Source organism: Delphinapterus leucas, chromosome 10, assembly GCF_059928025.1.
Source record: "Delphinapterus leucas isolate spDelLeu-1000000601 "Yukka" chromosome 10, BTC_Dleu_Yukka2, whole genome shotgun sequence".
Lineage (NCBI taxonomy): Eukaryota > Metazoa > Chordata > Mammalia > Artiodactyla > Monodontidae > Delphinapterus > Delphinapterus leucas.
In genome coordinates this window covers 14,356,602-14,377,912 of record NC_143138.1, presented here as the reverse complement: position 1 = coordinate 14,377,912, position 21,311 = coordinate 14,356,602, and the positions used below count along the sequence as shown (strand labels likewise).

Below are 21,311 nucleotides of genomic sequence, written 5' to 3'. Positions count from 1 at the left end.
GAACTTAAGAGACTTGTCATTTAACTTCAACAAGTCTCAAGTTCTAACCTGTAAAAGGCAGCTAGTATTTACTGACACTTTACAAGGTGGATTTGAGGCTCAAATTATGTAATGCATGCGAGCAAAGTGAAAAATGTTATGTATAAATAAAAGGTAGATTACCAAACATAATGGACACAATATTTAAGGGAAGAAAATCATTTTCTAGCCCATTTCTAATATTATATCTTCCACAGAAATCATACAACTGAAAGGATTCTTTAAAATAATTAATCTAGACCTCAATTTCACAGATGAGCAATTTGAAACACAAGCAGCTTTCACGAAGCTTACAATATAGTGAAGTAAGACAAAATGTATGAAAAGGGTATGCACTGAAGGGATACCTAAAGTTATGTAAGCCTCTATTAAGTCCAGGGGTGGAAATAGCAAGTCACCTGGAGCAAAAAAAAAAAAAAAAAAAGTTTTTAGAAAAAAATAACCTAAAAAACAACTTAAACTGCTTCTGCCTTGTTTTTTTTTTTTTCTTTTCTTTTCCTTTCTTTTCTGCAGTACGCAGGCCTCTCAATGCTGTGGCCTCTCCTGTTGCAGAGCACAGGCTCCGGACACGCAGGCTCAGCGGCCGTGGCTCACGGGCCCAGCCGCTCCGTGGCATGTGGGATCTTCCCGGACCGGGGCACGAACCCGCGTCCCCCGCATCGGCAAGCAGACTCTCAACCACTGCGCCACCAGGGAAGCCCCGCCTTGAATTTTGAAGGGTAAATTCAAGGTGCCTAAGGGTAACAGGCACCCCTGTGGTCTGAGAAAAGGATATAACAGGACATAGGTATCACAAGCAGACACAGAAGATGTCTCTTCCCTTGACTACTGAGCTCCATGGATAGGGTGAGAAAATTTGCAGAAACTATGAGTCTTCTGAGGAGGGAAAGAAAACTCACCTCAAACTCCAGGAAATCCACAATTAGGACATCTGTCAGGAAGGACCAGAAAGGCTTTTACCCAAGGTCCACTGGCAAGAAAGGGAAGTCCCAAAGTGGAGCTCGCCAGGAAAGAAGGAGCATAAGGTCAAAACAAGGGTCTAAGAGTTCTAGTAAGTACAGGGGAGGCTGGAAACCCTTCAGTGTCATTTTGGATCTTCCTAAAAACATATATCAAGATAGGATTAGATATACAAGAGATTTCTTGGGGGAAATTCTCCTCAAGACTAAAGGGGAAAGGAACAAGAGAAGGTTAGGAGAGTCTTCGGATCAGACTGACACTTGTGAAGGGAGAGAAGGAAGCAAGTAGAATTATGTTCTGAGGAAGTCTCAGCCAAGCCAATGGGGTACCTGATGCAAGGCTGCCTATTTGAAGCATCTGCGTTGGGCAGAAATGTCCCAGTTCTAGTACCCTCCCTCCTATCTAGGCATCTGGACCTGCAAGAAGATTTTTTTCTGAATGCAGAAGTGTCCACCAGGCTGGACAAAACCAATGTTCAACAGTGGACAAACTGGAATTTTCAGTCCTTTCTCTGCCTTTCTTTTAGAAACAAGATTTGTCCATTTTGGATGGAGTAAACCCCTTGATCTTTAAAAAATTAGAGAAGGGGGCTGTCGGGAAATTCCAAGAGGGAGTTAACAGATTTCCTGCTAATAACAGTAGGTATGGGGTAGGGAGTAGATCAAGCAATGAATTAGAAAAATAACATGTGATGTCATTATATTTGTATTGATACCTTGGCTGGTGAAGTGAGTTATACTGATTAAGTATAGATACAGGAGAGCTAAATAACAACAGAGAGTTTTGATAGAGTCAATCAATAATAGAGATCTCTAACAGCAGAAATGATAACTTATACCTGTATAGGACGTTACAGATTACAAGGACTTTTACATATATTACATTTGTTAATCCCCATGACAATCATGAAGATTCAGAATAGTCTGTCTCCATCTTAGGTATAAAGAAAATGGAAGCCAGTGGAGATTAGCAAATTTATCTGAACCACCATTAACTTCAAGAAGAAAAGTTCATACTGGAATCCTTTAGTTTTTTCTTTTTTTTTGCCCAAACCCTACTTTCTATCCTTTCGATCCCCTAGGTTAACTCCCTAGATTGCCAAATCAATGCAACTGACAATAAATTCATAGGATGTTAAAGGAGGGAAAGATCTCATTTGAATGAAGCCGTCAGAGAAGGCATTCCAGAGCAGGAGAGATGGGCTTTGCTTCTTGAATGATGGGCAGGATTCAGAGATAGGGAGGAGTTGGATGTTCCAGACGGGGAAAACACAGGACACCGGGGAGAGAGCAAATAAGACAGCTTGACAGGGCTTCCCTGGTGGCGCAGTGATTGAGAGTCCGCCTGCCGATGCGGGGGACACGGGTTCGTGCCCCAGTCCGGGAAGATCCCACATGCCGCAGAGCGGCTGGGCCCGTGAGCCATAGCCGCTGAGCCTGCGCGTCCGGAGCCTGTGCTCCGCAACAGGAGAGGCCGCAGCAGTGGGGGGCCCGCGTACTGCAAAAAAAAACAAAACAAAACAAAAAAAAAAAAACAGCTTGACAGGTACGGGGAATAGTAGAAAATAGGGAACAGTAAGTTGGGACCAAGTTGAAACTTCATCCAGAAGGAAGTGGAAAGTACTAGGTTTTTGAAGGAGGGGTGATGCCATCAAAGCCATTGGGAAGAGCACTGTGACCAGAGCCCTATAGGTGATGGTTCAAAGGAAGAGAGAAGGACCTAATTAAGGAATTAATTTAAACAAAATAACAAAAGGACTGGAAAATGATTATAATACTAGTGAATACAGAAGAGTTAAATGTTAGGGAAGAAAAGACTGAGAAAATTCCCATCACAGAAGTCACAAGGATATATTCCAGAAACAGGGACTCCAGAGACAGGATCAAATACAGATAAGAAACCATTCTGAACAGCTTTTATCTTAAGGATTCTTTATTTGAACCAATTCTGCAGCAAATGAGGTTAAGAAATGTTTATGTTAGAAGATTTTCATGTAGATACTGTTTTCCTCTTCTTGGTTTCAGGGCAGCCAGACAGAAGAAATTAAGTGTAATTAAATATAAAAAGTATCAATTAGCACTGATTCTCCCATCTACAGAGAGAAATGACCAGTTGGGAGTGAGTGATCTCATCTTCTTTCAAGTCTCAGAAGGAGTTGGAAACAAGACATATTCAGTACATCTAATCACGTAAGAAGACATCATAGGAAAGTAAAGGGTCCCCAATACCAATAGGGGATTTTTTTTCCCCAAATTAGCCCTTGTTCAGCGGGTCATTATAATCTCTAAAGTAATAATATTTTATGTCCTATTAACTTACACTAACAGAAATCTGACAGCCTTGGGTGAAATGGAATCTTAATCTTGAATGATATGATACTCCTACCCACCACTGAATATTTAAAACCTTTATATATCTAACAAGAGTAAGCATAATCTGGCAGAAGGAACACATTTAGCGTCAGTTCCCACTTTCATTAGTTTTTACCAAGCAGATTCAAACCAACCATTTCTCCATTCTCAAAATGATTTCACATATCAGTGTTCAATGGGATATTCCCAGATTACAACGTTCTGCTTTTCCTGCAATCATCCACAATGGGTCCCACCAACACCTTTTGTCAGAGTGCCTTCCCCACTTCTCTCTGCTCCTTGTTCAATGCGTCACCAGTCAATGGCTTTATGGCATTACCTAATTGGCATAGTTTTCCTCCACTTTCCCCAATATTTAATATCCACTCTCCCCCTCCAAACATACCCTTATGCATACACAGCCTTTTAGTAATATTCTGAATATAGAGGGCAGATGTTTCAGCAAAGAGTTAATTGAGTTTAACAACATAAAATAATTCAGTGGTTTGTAAAATAAGCTGATAAATTCCCCTCAAACAGGTAAGTACACCCAAACCCTACCCACCCACTGACTCCTGAGCATATCTGATTTTACTCAGGTGCCCAGATACTTCCAGTCGGAATGATTCCCCCCCCCATTCTTCTGGGATAAATCCTCCTTTTAATAACTAGACAAAACTCCCAAACCATACATGGCAGGAAGCCTAGAGCCTCCCTCAGGCTGTGCCTCTGCCTCTGCTGAATTAGTCACTCCACAACCTGCCACCACCTGCTGCTCCATCTCTACTTGCCCACCACACACACTGGACACCATGGTTTTTCTACATTTCCTAAAGCATCCCTAACAAGACTTGCACACAGTAGAATTTTACTGGTGGTGAGAGGGTAATAGTGAGCAGCACAGAGCAGGAAACAACTTCCTCTCAGCGCCAGACAATGGTAGATGCGTGCTGCCCATTCTGTACTACAAGAAATGTTCAGAAGCCATATTCCTTCATAGGCCACGCAGCACCTCCCTCTGCGTTCCTGGGAGTCCCTGCTCCTCCTCTGTCCTCCTCACACAGCCCTCTTCCCTCTCCATTCACAGCCCCCTCAATCTAGATTACTCCTCCATATGCTCCAGAAGTCTTGTTTTTCTCAGTCAGAAAGTCTATCAGGGCTTTTTCCAAAGCAACAGAATCATTCCCTTGGGAAGAACATATCATGCCATTCCCCTAGAAGGCAGAAACAGTAACAAATTTTTCAAATTTTTGCTTTGTTAATAATTTGTTCCTGCTTCATTTGCAACAGCTGAATACGTGGAAAGTCTTTTATTTAGGGCACATTTTCCTGAAACTCACACTACAGTGTCCTGCACTGTATGCTCTCCTGCATCCTGAAAGATGTGGATCCCAGCGGTAGTCAAGGACCCTGCTAGCTATGGGCTGACCTCACTCTGAAACCCATTCACAAGACCACTAATACCACTGATTTCTCCAAGGCAACGGAAAATTTTTTTTTCTGCCAAGCCATCTTTTATTATTCTCCCAGAGGTACCCCTTTCTAACTCTTTGCCAGGCAGTAGAACATCCTTCCCCACTTCCTGTGGTGACCTTGCTCTCCAAACAATCCACACACATCTTTCTTTCAGTCCTCCCCTAGTACCTGGCCATGAGCTTGCTATTTATACCAGTGTGACCCTTATTTACCATGTGAAAGCTTGTAAAGATTTTTGTATCTATACTTTCCATAAGGCCCTCTGGAATGAGATGACCCTCGACATCTGAATTTATCAGTCTTCATTTTCTAGCCTTGTCCACCTCTCTGTCAGTTTCCATCTTTCCTTACCTAGAGCCCTGTATTTGTTTCCTAGGACTACCACAACAAATCACCACAAACTTGGTGGCTTCAAATAACAGGAATTTATTCTCTCACAGTTCTGCAGGCAAGAGGATCAAAATCAAGGTGTCAGCAGGACTGCACTCCCACCAAAGCCTCTAGGGGAACAGCCTTCTTGCCTCTTGCAGCTTCTGAAGGCTTCAGGAGTTCCTTGGTTTATAGCAACATAATTCCAATCTCTGCCTCCATCTTCACGTGGTTTTCCATCTCAAGCCTCCCTCTGCCTTTTCTCTTATAAGGATGCTTATCGTTGGATGTAGTGCCCACCCAAATAACCCAAGATGATCTCATCTCAAGATCCTTAATTTAATTACACCTGCAAAGATCCTATTTCCAAATAAGGCCACCTTCAAAGGTTCAGTATAGACACGGCTCTTGTTGGGGAGGAAGACCACCATCCAGCCCACTACAAGCTCCACACTTCTAAAACCTTTGGCCTGACACTTGCCTGTGAAGAACATCCTTCCTGCAGACTCCCCAGAGCCCCAAGAACCAGGAAAGAGATTCACTAGGTTTGTCCACTGTGCACCGCATGGGCTCAAGGGAACTCTGTTCCCTTCGCCTGAGGGCAGGTAGTAGATACTGTCTCTATGCATAGAGAAGTGCTGCCAGAGACCTAATTTCACATGGGAGGATGCTACAGTAGTATAGGGCGGGGAATGTGATCACTCTCACTTGACTTTTCCACCTCCCTTAGCAGAATGGAAATTTTTACTTTCTCTTCTTTCGCCTTCCCTGGAATTTGTACCTAATATCACATGACAACATTTTCCAAACCATGATCTGCAGAACAGGAGATGTTGCTGAGTGTTCTGCAACTAGATGCTCTGAGAGAGTGAGCACGCACACAAGCTTATTAGCAGCTCTCAGAAGCCGCCAGTAAAGTAAGTAGGCTTTAATATTTTACTAAAGAAAGCTGGTTAACCACATTTAACCCAAACTCTCTTGACTTCAAAGACCTTTTCCTTAGAGTATCTTTTGCGATCTCGTAAGAATGCTAATGTCCTACAGAATACATATGGGAAATTTCTTTGAAAATTTGAAAAATGAGGAGTGTCGTAAAATTAATATTACATAAGCAACAGTTATTGTCTTCTCATTTCCAACATTAGGATATAAAGCTGTGTTTTAAGTCACCTTGGTATTATAGGTCTAAAATTAAAGTCTTAATCTAATTTTGGTTTTTCTACATAGAGCTGAGCACCCTGAATTATCTGGCATCTGTAGAGGATGAAGGAACAAAACCAGCACAGAATAACCCTCAAGATATTTTTATTTTTATTTTTGCGGTATGCGGGCCTCTCACTGTTGTGGCCTCTCCCGCTGCGGAGCACAGGCTCCGGATGGGCAGGCCCAGCGGCCGTGGCTCACGGGCCCAGCCGCTCCACGGCATGTGGGATCTTCCCAGACCGGGACACGAACCCGTGTCCCCTGCATCGGCAGGTGGACTCTCAACCACTGCCCCACCAGGGAAGCCCCCCTCAAGATATTTTTGAAGGCAGTGACCCACCTCCTCTTCATCTTCTCTCTCCAGCCTCCTCCTAATAGTGGTACCTTGCATGTAACAAGCACTGACTATTCTCTAAGAACAAAGCAGTGAGTTATAATGCTCCCTCTTGAACTAATGTAATCTATATGTGAGAATAAGCCCTAATTATTTTTCCTTTCACAGGCATAGTAGAACAATATTTCAGTGATTATTTGTTTTTAATATAATGAGAAACACTACGAGTTACAAGATAGATAATTTGCAAGAAAGTTTTCAGTGAGTCATTTCAAATTACAGAACTTGATAACTTTAAGCACAGACAGCACACATTGTTCAAAAAACGGGCACTATCTGTGTGCTAATGAGCCTGACTGTAGGTTCTCCCTCCACTTCCTGAGCTGCGGATGTTGGAATGGACACTGACCCAGAAGTCAGAAGAGACAGGTTTCAGTTCCACTTGGATGACCACAGACAAATCTTTCTGAAATTGGAGTTTCTTTATGGAGTTTCCAAATACGCAAAAAGGACATACTAATACTGCCAATCCTTACTACTCAAAGATTCCATATTTGCAAATTCACCTACTTGCTAACATTTATTTGTAACCCCCAAATCAAAACCCATGGTGCTTTCAGTCATTCATGCACATGCACAGAGTGGCAAAAAATTTGAGTCACCGAACATGCGTGTTCCCAGCTGAGGTGGGACAAGGCAACACTCAGGCTTCCAGTGTCAACTCTCATACTGCAGACAAATATCCCTTTCGTGATCTGTTTAGTGCAATATTTGCACACTTTTTTGTGTTTTTTTTTTTTTTTTTGGTGATTTCACTCTTTAAAATAGTCCCCAACCATATGACCCAGCAATCCCACTACTGGGCATATACCCTGAGAAAACCATAATTCAAAAAGAGTCATGTACCAAAATGTTCATTGCAGCTCTATTTACAATAGCCCAGAGATGGAAATAACCTAAGTGTCCATCATCGGATGAATGGATAAAGAAGATGTGGCACATATATACAATGCAATATTACTCAGCTATAAAAAGAAACGAAATTGAGCTATTTGTAATGAGGTGGATAGACCTAGAGTCTGTCATACAGAATGAAGTCAGAAAGAGAAAGACAAATACCGTATACTAACACATATATATGGAATTTAAGAAAAAAAATGTCATGAAGAACCTAGGGGTAAGACAGGAATAAAGACACAGACCTACTAGAGAATGGACTTGAGGATATGGGGAGGGGGAAGGGTAAGCTGTGACAAAGTGAGAGAGAGGCATGGACATATATACACTTCCAAATGTAAGGTAGATAGCTAGTGGGAAGCAGCCGCGTAGCACAGGGAGATCAGCTCCATGCTTTGTGACCGCCTGGAGGGGTGGGATAGGAGAGTGGGAGGGAGGGAGACGCAAGAGGGAAGAGATATGGGAACATATGTATATGTATAACTGATTCACTTTGTTATAAAGCAGAAACTAACACACCATTGTAAAGCAATTATACTCTAATAAAGATGTAAAAAAAAAAAAAAATAGTCCCCAAGTGTAGTAATGAAGTGCTGTCTAGTGTTCTTAAGCACAGAAGGCTGTGATGTGACTTAAATACGTGTTGGATAAGTTTCGTTCAGGCATGAGTTATAGTGGTGTTGGCCATGAGTTCAATATAAATGAATACACAATATATATTAAATAAGGGGCCTTTAAGCAGAAACACACGTAAAGCAACGTTAGGTACTGATCGGTTAATGACAATGTTGTGACAGAGGCTCACAGGGACTTAACCATGCATTTGCCTGAGGAGCAGTGGTTCAGTATTCACTAATTCAGTGTTTCTGATGACTTTATAGAACATAAGCACCATGAGTAATAAGAATCAACTGGATATCTCAGCCTCATAAAGTAGCTTTGATGCACAAATTAGAAAATATATATTTATATTTTTATTCAAGTATAGTTGATTTGCAATGTTGTATTAGTTTCCAGTGTACAGCACAGTGATTCAGTTATACATGCATATATATCTATTTTTTTCAGATTCTTTTCCCTTATAGGTTATTACAAAATATTGAGTATAGTTCCCTGTGCTATACAGTAGGTCCTTGTTGATTATCCATTTTATGTACAGTAGTTTGTGTCTACTAATCTCAAACTCTTACTTTATCTCTCGCCCACCCCCTTTCCCCTTTGGTAACCATAAGTTTGTTTTCTATGTCTGTGAGTCTGTTCCTATCTTGTAAGTAAGTTCATTTGTGGCATATTTTAGATTCCACATATAAGTGATATCATATGGTATTTGTCTTTCTCCTTCTGACTTACTTCACTTAGTAGGATAATCTCTAGGTCCATCCATGTTGCTGCAAATGGCATTATTTCATTCTTTTTTATGGCTGAGTAGTATTCCATTGTATATATACCACATCTTCATTATCCATTTATCTGCTGATGGACATTTATTTCCACATCTTAACTATTGTAAATAGTGCTGCTATGAACACTGAGGTGCATGTATCTTTTCAAATTATAGTTTTCTCCAGATATATGCTCAGGAATGGGATTGCTGGATCACAGGGCAACTCTGTTTTTAGTTTTTTGAGGAACCTCCATACTGTTTTCCATAGTGGCTGCACCAATTTACATTCCCACCAACAGTGCAGGAGGGTTCCCTCTTCTCCACACTCTCTCCAGCATTTGTTATTTGTAGACTTCTTAATGATGGCCATTCTGACCAGTGTGAAGTGATACCTCAAGAAAATATATTTTTTAGCAACATATAACAAATTATTTCTGAATACCTGTCACACACCAGGCTCTGTGTAGACACTGTGGACTGAGATACACCAGTCAGAGTCCCTGTCTCACAGAGGAGATTTAGGCGAACACTTAGAAGAAGCTTTAAACAATATGTTATGTTAACATTTTTGTTAATGTTTTCCTAATATTAAGGCTATTTAAAAATCCTTTGTCTTCAAAATGTAGGCTTTGTTCTTTTAGGACCAGAAGTGGATTTGGAAAATTAAATGTCTTCACAAAATTCCCCTAATTTAAGCCATAGAAGTGAAGAAAGAAAACAAACGTAAAACATTTCAAGAAAAATTCAGTATTAGATTTGGGATTATAAAAACTTTGTATTACAATAGTTATTAAGCACAAAATTTACAGAGCGTTTTACAGAGAGAAGATCAAAATTCCCACCAGTCTTTAGAAAACTGAATTTACATCAAGGAGAAAATAGAGGTACAGCAAAGGAGTACTGGGTTACCAAAGGGTCGTTTGGCCATAGTGCTCAGAAGGCTAATCAAATACATAAAATAAAGACAATTCTGATCAGAATAGAGAGTAAGTAAAACCAAGGAGGTACAAAAGTAAAACTAAGAGATTCACCTGGATATTAAAGTCCTTCTCCACATGATTCAAATTATAGCCACTGGAGTATGAGAGAAATAGCAGCAGTCAAGACAGGTCAAAAGATGCAGAAGCAAATGCCAGGAAGGGTGTTTGAACTGCTGCTCCATGTCATTTGGCCAGTTTTACCAATGAGACGGTCAGCTTTATTTTGAAGACGGTGGCTAAAATGTTTCAGGTGTTAGAGTGCCATACTGGTTACGCAGCTTCTCCCAGTTTATTTTCCCCAACTCCACTATCAACTGATTGAAAGGACTTAAGATTTTGAAAATCGAATGTGCCTCACTCCCCTGGGTGGGTATGTTGCTATGTAACAAAGAACATGCCAGTTTATCTTCCCCAGCACTAGGCACAGCTGGAAGGAAAGAAAAGCAAACCCATTTTAAACCATTTGAAAGCTACTCTCTATTCCAGACTATGAGGCTGCTCTCTTTAGGGTCTAAAATATGCTTACTTTACCCATCTTTGTTGACACAACCACAAACTTCAGCAAATACTGGAACCAGACTCAACCAGATTCCTTATAAACTTCCATATGTGAGCAAAATTCCCCTTTGATTTTGCCTAATGTTCATCTGCTATAATTTTTACCAAGTTCTAAAAAGGAAATCTAGCATTCTCTATTATGTATTTTACTGTAAAAGAATAAAATGGCAATTGGACAACACTTACCCATTTCAATCTATAGTAAATTCTGTCTCTTCATCCTCTCAAAAACTTTTTTTCTGGTAGTCATCATTTATCTTTATATCTTATAAGCAGTCCTGCTAACCCATGGAACTCTTTTTTTTTTTTTTCTGACACCCAAAGCAATGAGGATAATTGGACTTACTCTTGCAGGATAAAAAATAAAAACAGAAGTCAGAGCTTCGGGTTGTGTTGGTAGTTGGGCTATGGGACCATCTTTTTTCTGAAGGAACCCTAAATGTGTTCACAACTGGCTGAGTCTCCACTGGGAGAAATGTGCTGTCCTACGTGCAAAACTGAGAGCTTGTGTCCTCTGCCTTCGTCCTCAGATCTTCCTTCAGACTTGGCATCGTGCAGCAAGCCAGGAGCCCTGCCTCGAGAGAGCTGAGCCTCTTCTATCTCAGACAGCAGCTGGCTATGTAATCCTGGACCAACGTCTGGTAACTTCTTTGAGCTTCAAGTTCTATTCAGCCTTCCCTGATTTCCTCTAGTAACAAATTCTTTCTCCCTACTGTCCACTCCTTCCTTATGGAACTTTTCACATTTGTGTTGTATTAGAGTTATTTATATACAGCTGCATCTTGTCTATCATATGTAGGCAGAAACCTCAGTTCACCCATATTTCTGTCTCCCTCTTCTCTGTACTCCAAGGCCCAGTCAGAGTCTCAACTTTTACTAGATATCATTAAGTAGTCATTAGATTACTAAATAAAACATATAAATACATTTCACTGTGCCAGTCTCTCTTCAAATGTAAGTGGACATAGAAAGGGGGTGATCATAGTTGCTAACAAGCTTGAGACTATCGACCGAAAAAGGAAAGCAAATATTCATTATGAAATTAACAGTGCTATATGATAAAGATAAGCTTATATGATAAGTGTTATATGATAAGGAATACAGGGATATCAAAAGCTTGATTCTGTTTATAAAAACTTTTGGGAAAAGCAATGTGTGTATCTTGCAGCTGGCCTCCCATGTTGATCCCATAGTGACCCTACTCTTCGGCATGTCCCCTAGGCCAAGTTTAATCAGCACGGAACAAGGTGCTCTCCACCTAGAACAGCTGAGGCAACCTCAGCCTCTTTTGATACCTGGAACTCCAAGCTCTCTCTGGCATTATAATAAAGCACATTCACTACTACTAGTATTAAGAGAAAGGGAAGGGACCTTAAATGTGTGATGAAGTACCAACCTTGAAATCAGATGGGGGAATTCATACATTTTAACATGTCTGTTTTGTAAGGTGACACATTCCTACCCAGTAAGGAACAAGACTGCCAAGGATATAACTTCCCTTCTCAGAATCCAAACACCTTTCATCTTAAAAAGTCACATATGACTCCTCAAGTTTTAAACATCAGCTTCCTTTCACATATGTAATGACATATCCAAGAAGGGCTTCAGAAAGGAGTGGGATCAAAAGACCTGTCTGAAGCCTCAAATGCACAGCATACATTCACATTCACATTCTAGTTATTTGTGCAAAAGGCACAGCCCACAAGGCCCTCTCTGATCTGGCCTAGTTACCCCCACATTCTTGAACACCTGACACATTGAGCAGCTCATCACTATCTGGACATACTGAGCTTCTTCTCAGCTCCTCCTCTTCTCTGCTAGATGAAGCGCTTTAAGCTTCTGCTTTCTGAATCCATTCCAGAGTGAGGTATTTGTCCCTGCATCTGTGCTCACATATGACTTTATTTAGTACTTGGATATCATGTTTGGTTAGTTGTGTATCTGTGTGGCCCTCACCACCCTAGACTTACCCATTTTTCATCTTCAGAAATTAGCATGGTGCCTGACATACAATTGTGTTTATTCATACCTGTCCTCCCACTTCCTTGGTATAGACTTGTCACTTCAAAGTATCTGTGCAGCCCAAGACCAGGAATCTCACAATCCCCTTTTCATCTGGGTGGGGCCATCCAGTCAGCTCTCCCCATGGTATATGAGCAGAAGTGACATTTGCCTCTTTCAGGCCAAGTTGGTTAAGAAATGGCTGTGCCTGGACTTCGCTGATAGCGCAGTGGTTAGGAATCCGCCTACCAGTGCAGGGGACATGGGTTTGAGCCCTGGTCCAGGAAGATCCCACATGCCACAGAGCAACTAAGCCCGTGCACCACAACCACTAAGCCTGCGCTCTAGAGCTCGCAAGCCACAACTACTGAGCCCAAGTGCCACAACTACTGAAGCCCACGCACCTAGAGCCCGTGCTCTGCAACAAGAGAAGCCACCACAATGAGAAGCCCGGGAACCACAACAAAGAATAGCCCGCGCACAGCAACAAAGACCCAAGGCAGCCAAAAATAAAAATAAATAAATAAATAAATAAAAATTTAAAAAAGAAATGGCTGTGCCTTCTTAACCTTCTGTTTCCCTTTATACCAGCTGGATGCAAAGGATCCAAGGTCTGGCAGGGTCACAAGATGGAAGGTACCTAAGTTCTTGAGTCACTGTGTGGAGGAAAGCCTCCCACCAACTGGAACACCCTCATTAGATTGTTACATGAGCAAGGAATTAACATCTATTGTGTTAAGCTACTGAAATTTGGGGTTTCATTTGTTATAGTAGTTTTAGCCTAAATAATACAGATTAATTCTCAAAATGTGTACTTTATTAAATAATTCTGTGTAACAAACCATGCTTAGTCTCTCTAATGTCTAAATCATAAAGCATGGATATAGGAGAGTGAAGGAAAGGGAACTGAGCAGGAGGGAAAGGAGGGAAGGGAGATGGAAGGAAAGAGAAGGGAAGAAAGGAGGGAGGGAGGAAGGAAAAAGAAGCTGTATACAATAAAGAATTGTAGTCAAGCTGCCACCTCAAATGTAAGCTGCCTATATCCTTATCATCAATCAAGTACATTATAATCAGGTCATTTGTTAATTTTGCTGCTGTATCTGCAATGCCTAAAATTTCCTGCGATATAGGAGATGCTCAATAAATATGTGCTGAATTAATGAGTGAATAAAATTATGAATTAATACCATGTTTTTCTTCCTTATAAAATGACCCCAAGAATTCGCTCCTCCTTAGGGCTACAGATTATGGTATTCAATCAAGTATAAAATAATTTCTCTCCTCCAAAAGTTTAAAAAACAACACATAAGACTGTAACATTCATCTGAATGCTTATGATGTGCCATGGGCCTTATGGAATACGTGTTCCCTGGAAGCTTTCTTCTAAAGTAATAGCACATTGCTTGCTGTTAAAGAGTTGATGCTTAATGGTTGGCTCTGAACTAAATGAAAGATAGAACTGTTCTCCCTTTCTTATCCTAATCTCCAAAATGAGTTACTTATTATTATAAGAATTTTTAGGAAAACTTTCAGAAGATATTTTTGGGGAGAAGAGCAGGGGAAGGAGAATTTTCTAAAACAGAAAAAATAATAATCCTACCTTAATATTGAGTAAAGGGAAAAGAGACCACATGTAGTGAAGAGACCAATTTAATCTACATCCTATGGTCCAATGGTCCAATTATTGCAATATATATGATGCTAAATTTTGCCCAGTCCTGCTAATCAGACAGCAGCTCACTGTGTCTGTTTATCTCTAGGCCATTACCCAGTTGTACAGTAAATCTGCATTTCCAGAGATGGTCTAAAATAGAAACCCATGCTGGCTAAATTTGTTTTGGGACATATCAGGCAACAGCTAGAAATTTTTAAATGACCAACTTGTATTCCACCGAGGCACTGAATGAATTGATTAGGGAAAAGCTAAAAATTGAATAGTATTTTCCGGAGTAGGCTAAGGTTAGTGCTGCCAGCGAAAATGTGTTAACTACCAAGTGAACGGCTATCAATCAGAGCTGATTTTCAAATAGAAATGTGGAAAAAATGAAATTAAATGGGAAAGGGGAATGTCTTATTTTCCTCTCTATATGGCCGTTTCCAACTAGGTAATGATATAATTAATTCCTCAGGAATACATGCAAACTCCCACCACTAAAATTATGATAGAAGATAAGTTTTCCCACCAGCCAGAGGTTATTTCTCGGCTGAGACAACCTTTGATCTGAAGATGGACACACACACTCTGAAAGAGCTGACACTCAAAGGACCAATATCGTGTGATTGATTGGTTTCTAATATGGAGAGTGCGGCGCTGCCGTTGAGAAGAAGGGCTCTCTTGAGAGACAAGCCCAACTATTGTTTGGCTGCTCTCATGTTAGCGAGTGCCCTGCGGTAACCCTCATGCTCTGAAATACTCATATTGGTTATTTCAAAGTTGGGTGCGGAATTGTGCTTTCCCATGTCTGTCACTAATGACTTGCAGCTGTTGCTAATCTGTGCCTCTGATTTCCTTTGATTACTATGTGTATTGATGCCTGTGGTAAATAGGCATCTGCCAGGTGCCAGCACAATCAGGGGAAAAATATAAAAAGTTCCCTGTTTCAAATTCAATGTGACATTGTGCAAGTTGAGAGGCAGCCATTTAACTATTCAGAGGAAACAGCTTCCTGGGGCACCTCCGGCCTCCTGGCCAGTGACATTCCTCCCATTCTCCCCACACCCACCCCATGATGCTGATTTTCTTCAGGATGGTTTTCAGCCACGACAGGAGGGCTTCCATTGCCCATGACATCAGCAGAGGGGAATATTTAAGATGGGTGGTTACGACCCAAGTTTCTAGAGAGCATCTCACCCCTCAGCTGATTTAAGCCTTAAAGGACCTCACCTGTTCCATTAACTGCCCAAAAGCTTCTCCACAACAGCTGTCCTGTGTTTTTCCCTCTGAGGAACACATCTTTCTCAGCAAAGGCTCTGGGCTGTATCACCTTCTCTTTCAGGAGAACCAGGTGATAATCTGGAAGAAAACAAAGCAAGATGTAGGCTTTCAGAGGAAAAATGCAAAAGTGATCAGGATCAAAAGCCAACACCTGAGGGTACAATGGCAAGTAGCTTCTTTGGAGCACTTGTGTCTTGCTTTTTTGGTTCTCAGGGAAGCTACAGACAGAGGTTGAGTTCATCCATTTCTTACTCTTACACAGCAATGTTACACCATAACTTTGAAGAAAAAAAGGAGCCTCTGGTATCCCCAGGTAGAAGTTTTTCTCCATGGCTTCCTCGACCCTCCTTTACCACAGCAGTAAGAGTGATGATTTTATCATTGCCAGGAAGCAGAGCAAGAGGCAGGTCTGCTTTGGAGTTAGTGGTTAGGTTACGAAGTAAGGCACCTCAAGGAAGGGACAGAAGAATAAAGGCTGGCCAAGTGAAGCCTAGAACATTGACAGAAAATTTCATGAGATCCCAAGATATATTGACGTTAAATAGGTCATTTGAACCTTACAAAAATCTGATATGAAAATGAGCAACTGATGGACTCTTATCATTCCCACCTGGGCAATTTTAAAACCCAGACTGAGGCTGGGACATTGATTTACAAGCAGAGCTCAGGAATGTTTGGTCTTCTTCCATCAAACTGGAACAAAGTGTCCACTCTAGACATTTAATCCCTGTGGCTTCAAAAATCTGCCAGTAAGACAGTATGCCCCAGCAATAGATAAAAATAGAACATAAATGAAAGAGGACCTCATATCTAAGTCAGAAGAAATAACTAGAAGAATTTAGTAAATGCCCATTAGCCCAGTGATTAAGGGAAACAGATGCATCATAGTAATCATCTGAACATGGACTGTAAGATTCAGAAAGAAACCTCTGAGTCAAGCAAAGTACAAGGCTAATAATAAGGGGATATAGCTAATAAATTAGCAAAAGTATGAGTCAACATTCTTAGAAAGAGATATTTTATCATTCCCGGGATATTTAGACAAAAAATACTTCAAAACTATTTTACTACACTGCATTTATTTAAAGACAGTGATAAAAAATAAATTTCCCAGATCCAGACTGGAAGCAAGTCAACATCTAAAAGGGTCCTGGGGACGAGGGGAAGATGGCGGAAGAGTCAGACGCGGAGATCACCTTCCTCCCCACAGATACACCAGAAATACATCTACACGTGGAACAACTCCTACAGAACACCTACTGAACGCTGGCAGAAGACCTCAGACCTCCCAAAAGGCAAGAAACTCTCCACGTACCTGGGTAGGGCAAAAGAAAAAAGAATAAACAGAGACAAAAGGATAGGGACGGAACCTAAACCAGTGGGAGGGAGCTGTGAAGGAGGAAAGGTTTCCCCACACTAGGAAGCCCCCTTCGCGGGTGGAGACTGCGGGTGGCGGAGGGTGAAAGCTTCGGAGCCGCGGAAAAGAGCGCAGCAACAGGGCTGCGGAGGGCAAAGCGAAGAGATTCCCGCACAGAGGATCAGGGCCGACCGGCACTCACCAGTCCGAGAGGCTTGTCTGCTCACACGCCGGGGCAGGCAGGACTGGAAGCTGAGGCTCGGGCTTCAGTCGGAGCGCAGGGAGAGGACTGGAGGTGGCGGCGTGAACACAGCCTGCAGGCGGCTAGTGCACCACGGCTAGCCGGGAGGGAGTCCTGGGAAAAGTCTGCACCTGCCTTAGAGGCAAGAGACTTTTTCTTCACTCTTTGTTTCCTGGTGCGCGAGGAGAGGGGATTAAGAGTGCTGCTTAAAGGCGCTCCAGAGACGGCGCAAGTCGCGGCTATCAGCGCGGACCCCAGAGACGGGCATGAGACGCTAAGGCTGCTGCTGCCGCCACCAAGAAGCCTGTGTGCGAGCACAGGTCACTATCCACACCCCCCTCCCGGGGAACCTGTGCAGCCCGCCACTGACAGGGTCCCGGGGTCCAGGGACAACTTCCCCGCGAGAACGCACGGCGCGCCTCACGCTGGTGCAACGTCACGTCGACCTCTGCCGCTGCAGGCCCGCCCCGCACTCCGTGCCCCTCCCTCCCCCCCCGGCCTGAGTGAGCCAAAGCCCCGAATCAGCGGCTCCTTTAACCCCGCCCTGTCTGAGCGAAGAACAGACGCCATCCGGCGACCTACACGCAGAGCCGGGGCCAAATCCAAAGCTGAGCCCTGGGAGCTGTGAGAACAAAGAAGAGAAAGGGAAATCTCTCCCAGCAGCCTCAGAAGCAGCGGATTAAAGCTCCACAATCAACTTGATGTACCCTGCATCTGTGGAATACCTGAATAGACAACGAATCATCCCAAATTAAGGAGGTGGACTTTGACAGCAACATTTATGATTTTTTCCCCTTTTCCTCTTTTTGTGAATGTGTATATGTATGCTTCTGTGTGAGATTTTGTCTGTATAGCTTTGCTTCCACCATTTGTCCTAGGGTTCTATCCGTCCATTTTGTTTGTTTTTTGGGGTTTTTTTCTTAAAAATTTTTTTTCTTAATAATCATTTTTTATTTTAATAATTATTTTATTTTATCTTACTTTATTTTATTTTATCTTCTTTCTTTCTTTCCTTCCTTCCTTCCTCCCTCCCTCCCCCCTCCCTCGCTCCCCCTTTTCTTTTCTTTCTTTCTTTCTTCCTTTCTTCTTTTCTTCCTTTCTCTCTTTCTCTCTTTCTTCTTTTTCTCCCTTTTATTCTGAGCCGTGTGGATGAAAGCTCTTGGTGCTGCAGCCAGGAGTCAGTACTGTGCCTCTGAGGTGGGAGACCCAACTTCAGGACACCGGTCCACAAGAGACCTCCCAGCTCCACATAATATCAAATGGTGAAAATCTCCCAGAGATATCCATCTCAACACCAGCACCCAGCTTCACTCAACGACCAGCAAGCTACAGTACTGGACACCCTATGCCAAACAACTAGCAAGACAGAAACACAACCCCACCCATTAGCAGAGAGCTGCCTAAAATATAATAAGTCCACAGACACTCCAAAATACACCAGCAAACGTGGACCTGCCCATCAGAAAGACAAGATCCAGCTTCATCCACCAGAACACAGGCACTAGTCCCCTCCACCAGGAAACCTACACAACCCACTGAACCAACTTTAGCCACTGGGGACAGACACCAAAAACAACGGAAACTACGAACCTAGAGCCTGCAAAAAGGAGACCCCAAACATAGTAAGATAAGCAAAACGAGAAGACAGAAAAACACACAGCAGATGAAGGAGCAAGATAAAACCCCACCAGACCTAACAAATGAAGAGGAAATAGGCAGTCTACCTGAAAAAGAATTCAGAATAATTATAGTAAAGATAATCCAAAATCTTGGAAATAGAAGACACAAAATACAAGAAACATTTAACAAGGACCTAGAAGAACTAAAGATGAAACAAGCAACGATGAACAACACAATAAATGAAATTAAAACTACTCTAGAAGGAATCAATAGCAGAATAACTGAGGCAGAAGAACGGATAAGTGACCTGGAAGATAAAATACTGGAAATAACTACTGCAGAGCAGAATGAAGAAAAAGGAATGAAAAGAACTGAGGAGACTCTCAGAGACATCTGGGACAACATTAAACGCACCAACATTCGAATTATAGGGGTTCCAGAAGAAGAAGAGAAAAAGAAAGGGACTGAGAAAATATTTGAAGAGGTTACAGTTGAAAACTTCCCTAATATGGGAAAGGAAATAGTTAATCAAGTCCAGGAAGCACAGAGAGTCCCATACAGGATAAATCCAAGGAGAAACACGCCAAGACACATACTAATCAAACTGTCAAAAATTAAATACAAAGAAAACAAAAGCAGCAAGGGAAAAACAACAAATAACACACAAGGGAATCCCCATAAGGTTAACAGCTGATATTTCAGCAGAAACTCTGCAAGCCAGAAGGAACTGGCAGGACATATTTAAAGTGATGAAGGAGAAAAACCTGCAACCAAGATTACTCTACCCAGCAAGGATCTCATTCAGATTTGATGGAGAAATTAAAACCCTTACAGACAAGCAAAAGCTGAGAGAGTTCAGCACCACCAAACCAGTTTTACAACAAATGCTAAAGGAACTTCTCTAGGCAAGAAACACAAGAGAAGGAAAAGACCTACAATAACGAACCCAAAACAATTAAGAAAATGGGAATAGGAACATACATATCGATAATTACATTAAAGGTAAACGGACTAAATGCTCCCACCAAAAGACACAGATTGGCTGAATGGATACAAAAACAAGACCCGTATATATGCTGTCTACAAGAGACCCACTTCAGACCTAGAGACACATGCAGACTGAAAGTAAGGGGATAGAGAAAGATATTCCATGCAAATGGAAACCAAAAGAAAGCTGGAGTAGCAATTCTCATATCAGACAAAATAGACTTTAAAATAAAGACTATTAGAAGAGACAAAGAAGGACACTACATAATGATCAAGGGATCAATCCAAGAAGAAGATATAACAATTGTAAATATTTATGCACCCAACATAGGAGCACCTCAATAAATAAGGCAAATGCTAACAGCCATAAAAGGGGAAATCGACAGTAACACATTCATAGTAGGGGGCTTTAACACTCCACTTTCACCAATGGACAGATCATCCAAAATGAAAATAAATAAGGAAACACAAGCTTTCAATGATACATTAAACAAGATGGACGTAATTGATATTTATAGGACATTCCATCTGAAAACAACAGGATACACATTTTTGTCAAGTGCTCATGGAACATTCTCCAGGATAGATCATATCTTGGGTCACAAATCAAGCCTTGGTAAATTTAAGAAAATTGAAATTGTATCAAGTATCTTTTCCGACCACAATGCTATGAGACTAGATATCAATTACAGGTAAAGATCTGTAAAAAATACAAACACATGGAGGCTAAACAATACACTACTTACTAACCAAGAGATCACTGAAGAAATCAAAGAGGAAATCAAAAAATACCTAGAAACAAATGACAGTGGAGACACGATGACCCAAAACCTATGGGATGCAGCAAAAGCAGTTCTAAGAGGGAAGTTTATAGCAATACAATCCTACCTTAAGAAACAGGAAACATCTCGAATAAACAACCTAACCTTGCACCTAAAGCGATTAGAGAAAGAAGAACAAAAAAAACCCCAGAGTTAGCAGAAGGAAAGAAATCATAAAGATCAGATCAGAAATAAATGAAAAAGAAATGAAGGAAGTGATAGCAAAGATCAATAAAACTAAAAGCTGGTTTTTTGAGAAGATAAACAAAATTGATAAACCATTAGCCAGACTCATCAAGAAAAAAAGGAAGAAGACTCAAATGAATAGAATTAGAAATGAAAAAGGAGAAGTAACAACTGACACTGCAGAAATACAAAAGATCATGAGAGATTACTACAAGCAACTCTATGCCACTAAAATGGACAACCTGGAAGAAATGGACAAATTCTTAGAAATGCACAACCTGCCAAGACTGAATCAGGAAGAAATAGAAAATATGAACAGACCAATCACAAGCACTGAAGTTGAAACTGTGATTAAAAATCTTCCAACTAACAAAGGCCCAGGACTAGATGGCTTCACAGGCTAATTCTATCAAACATTTAGAGAAGAGCTAACACCTATCCTTCTCAAACTCTTCCAAAATATAGCAGAGGGAGGAACACTCCCAAACTCATTCTACGAGGCCACCATCACCCTGATACCAAAACCAGACAAGGATGTCACAAAGAAAGAAA

The 21,311-nt window shown here is 41.5% G+C and overlaps 1 protein-coding gene across 1 annotated transcript in view; it reads right to left on the bottom strand.

Moving 5' to 3' along the window:
- RNF144B (ring finger protein 144B) overlaps positions 1-21,311 on the bottom strand; it is a 219,733-nt gene that overhangs the window by 37,981 nt on the left and 160,441 nt on the right. Inside the window, exon 11 of the mRNA XM_089918402.1 lies at positions 15,497-15,625. Within this exon, the coding sequence (XP_089774528.1) occupies positions 15,497-15,625 (129 nt within the window). The remainder of the gene's footprint in view (positions 1-15,496; positions 15,626-21,311) is intronic.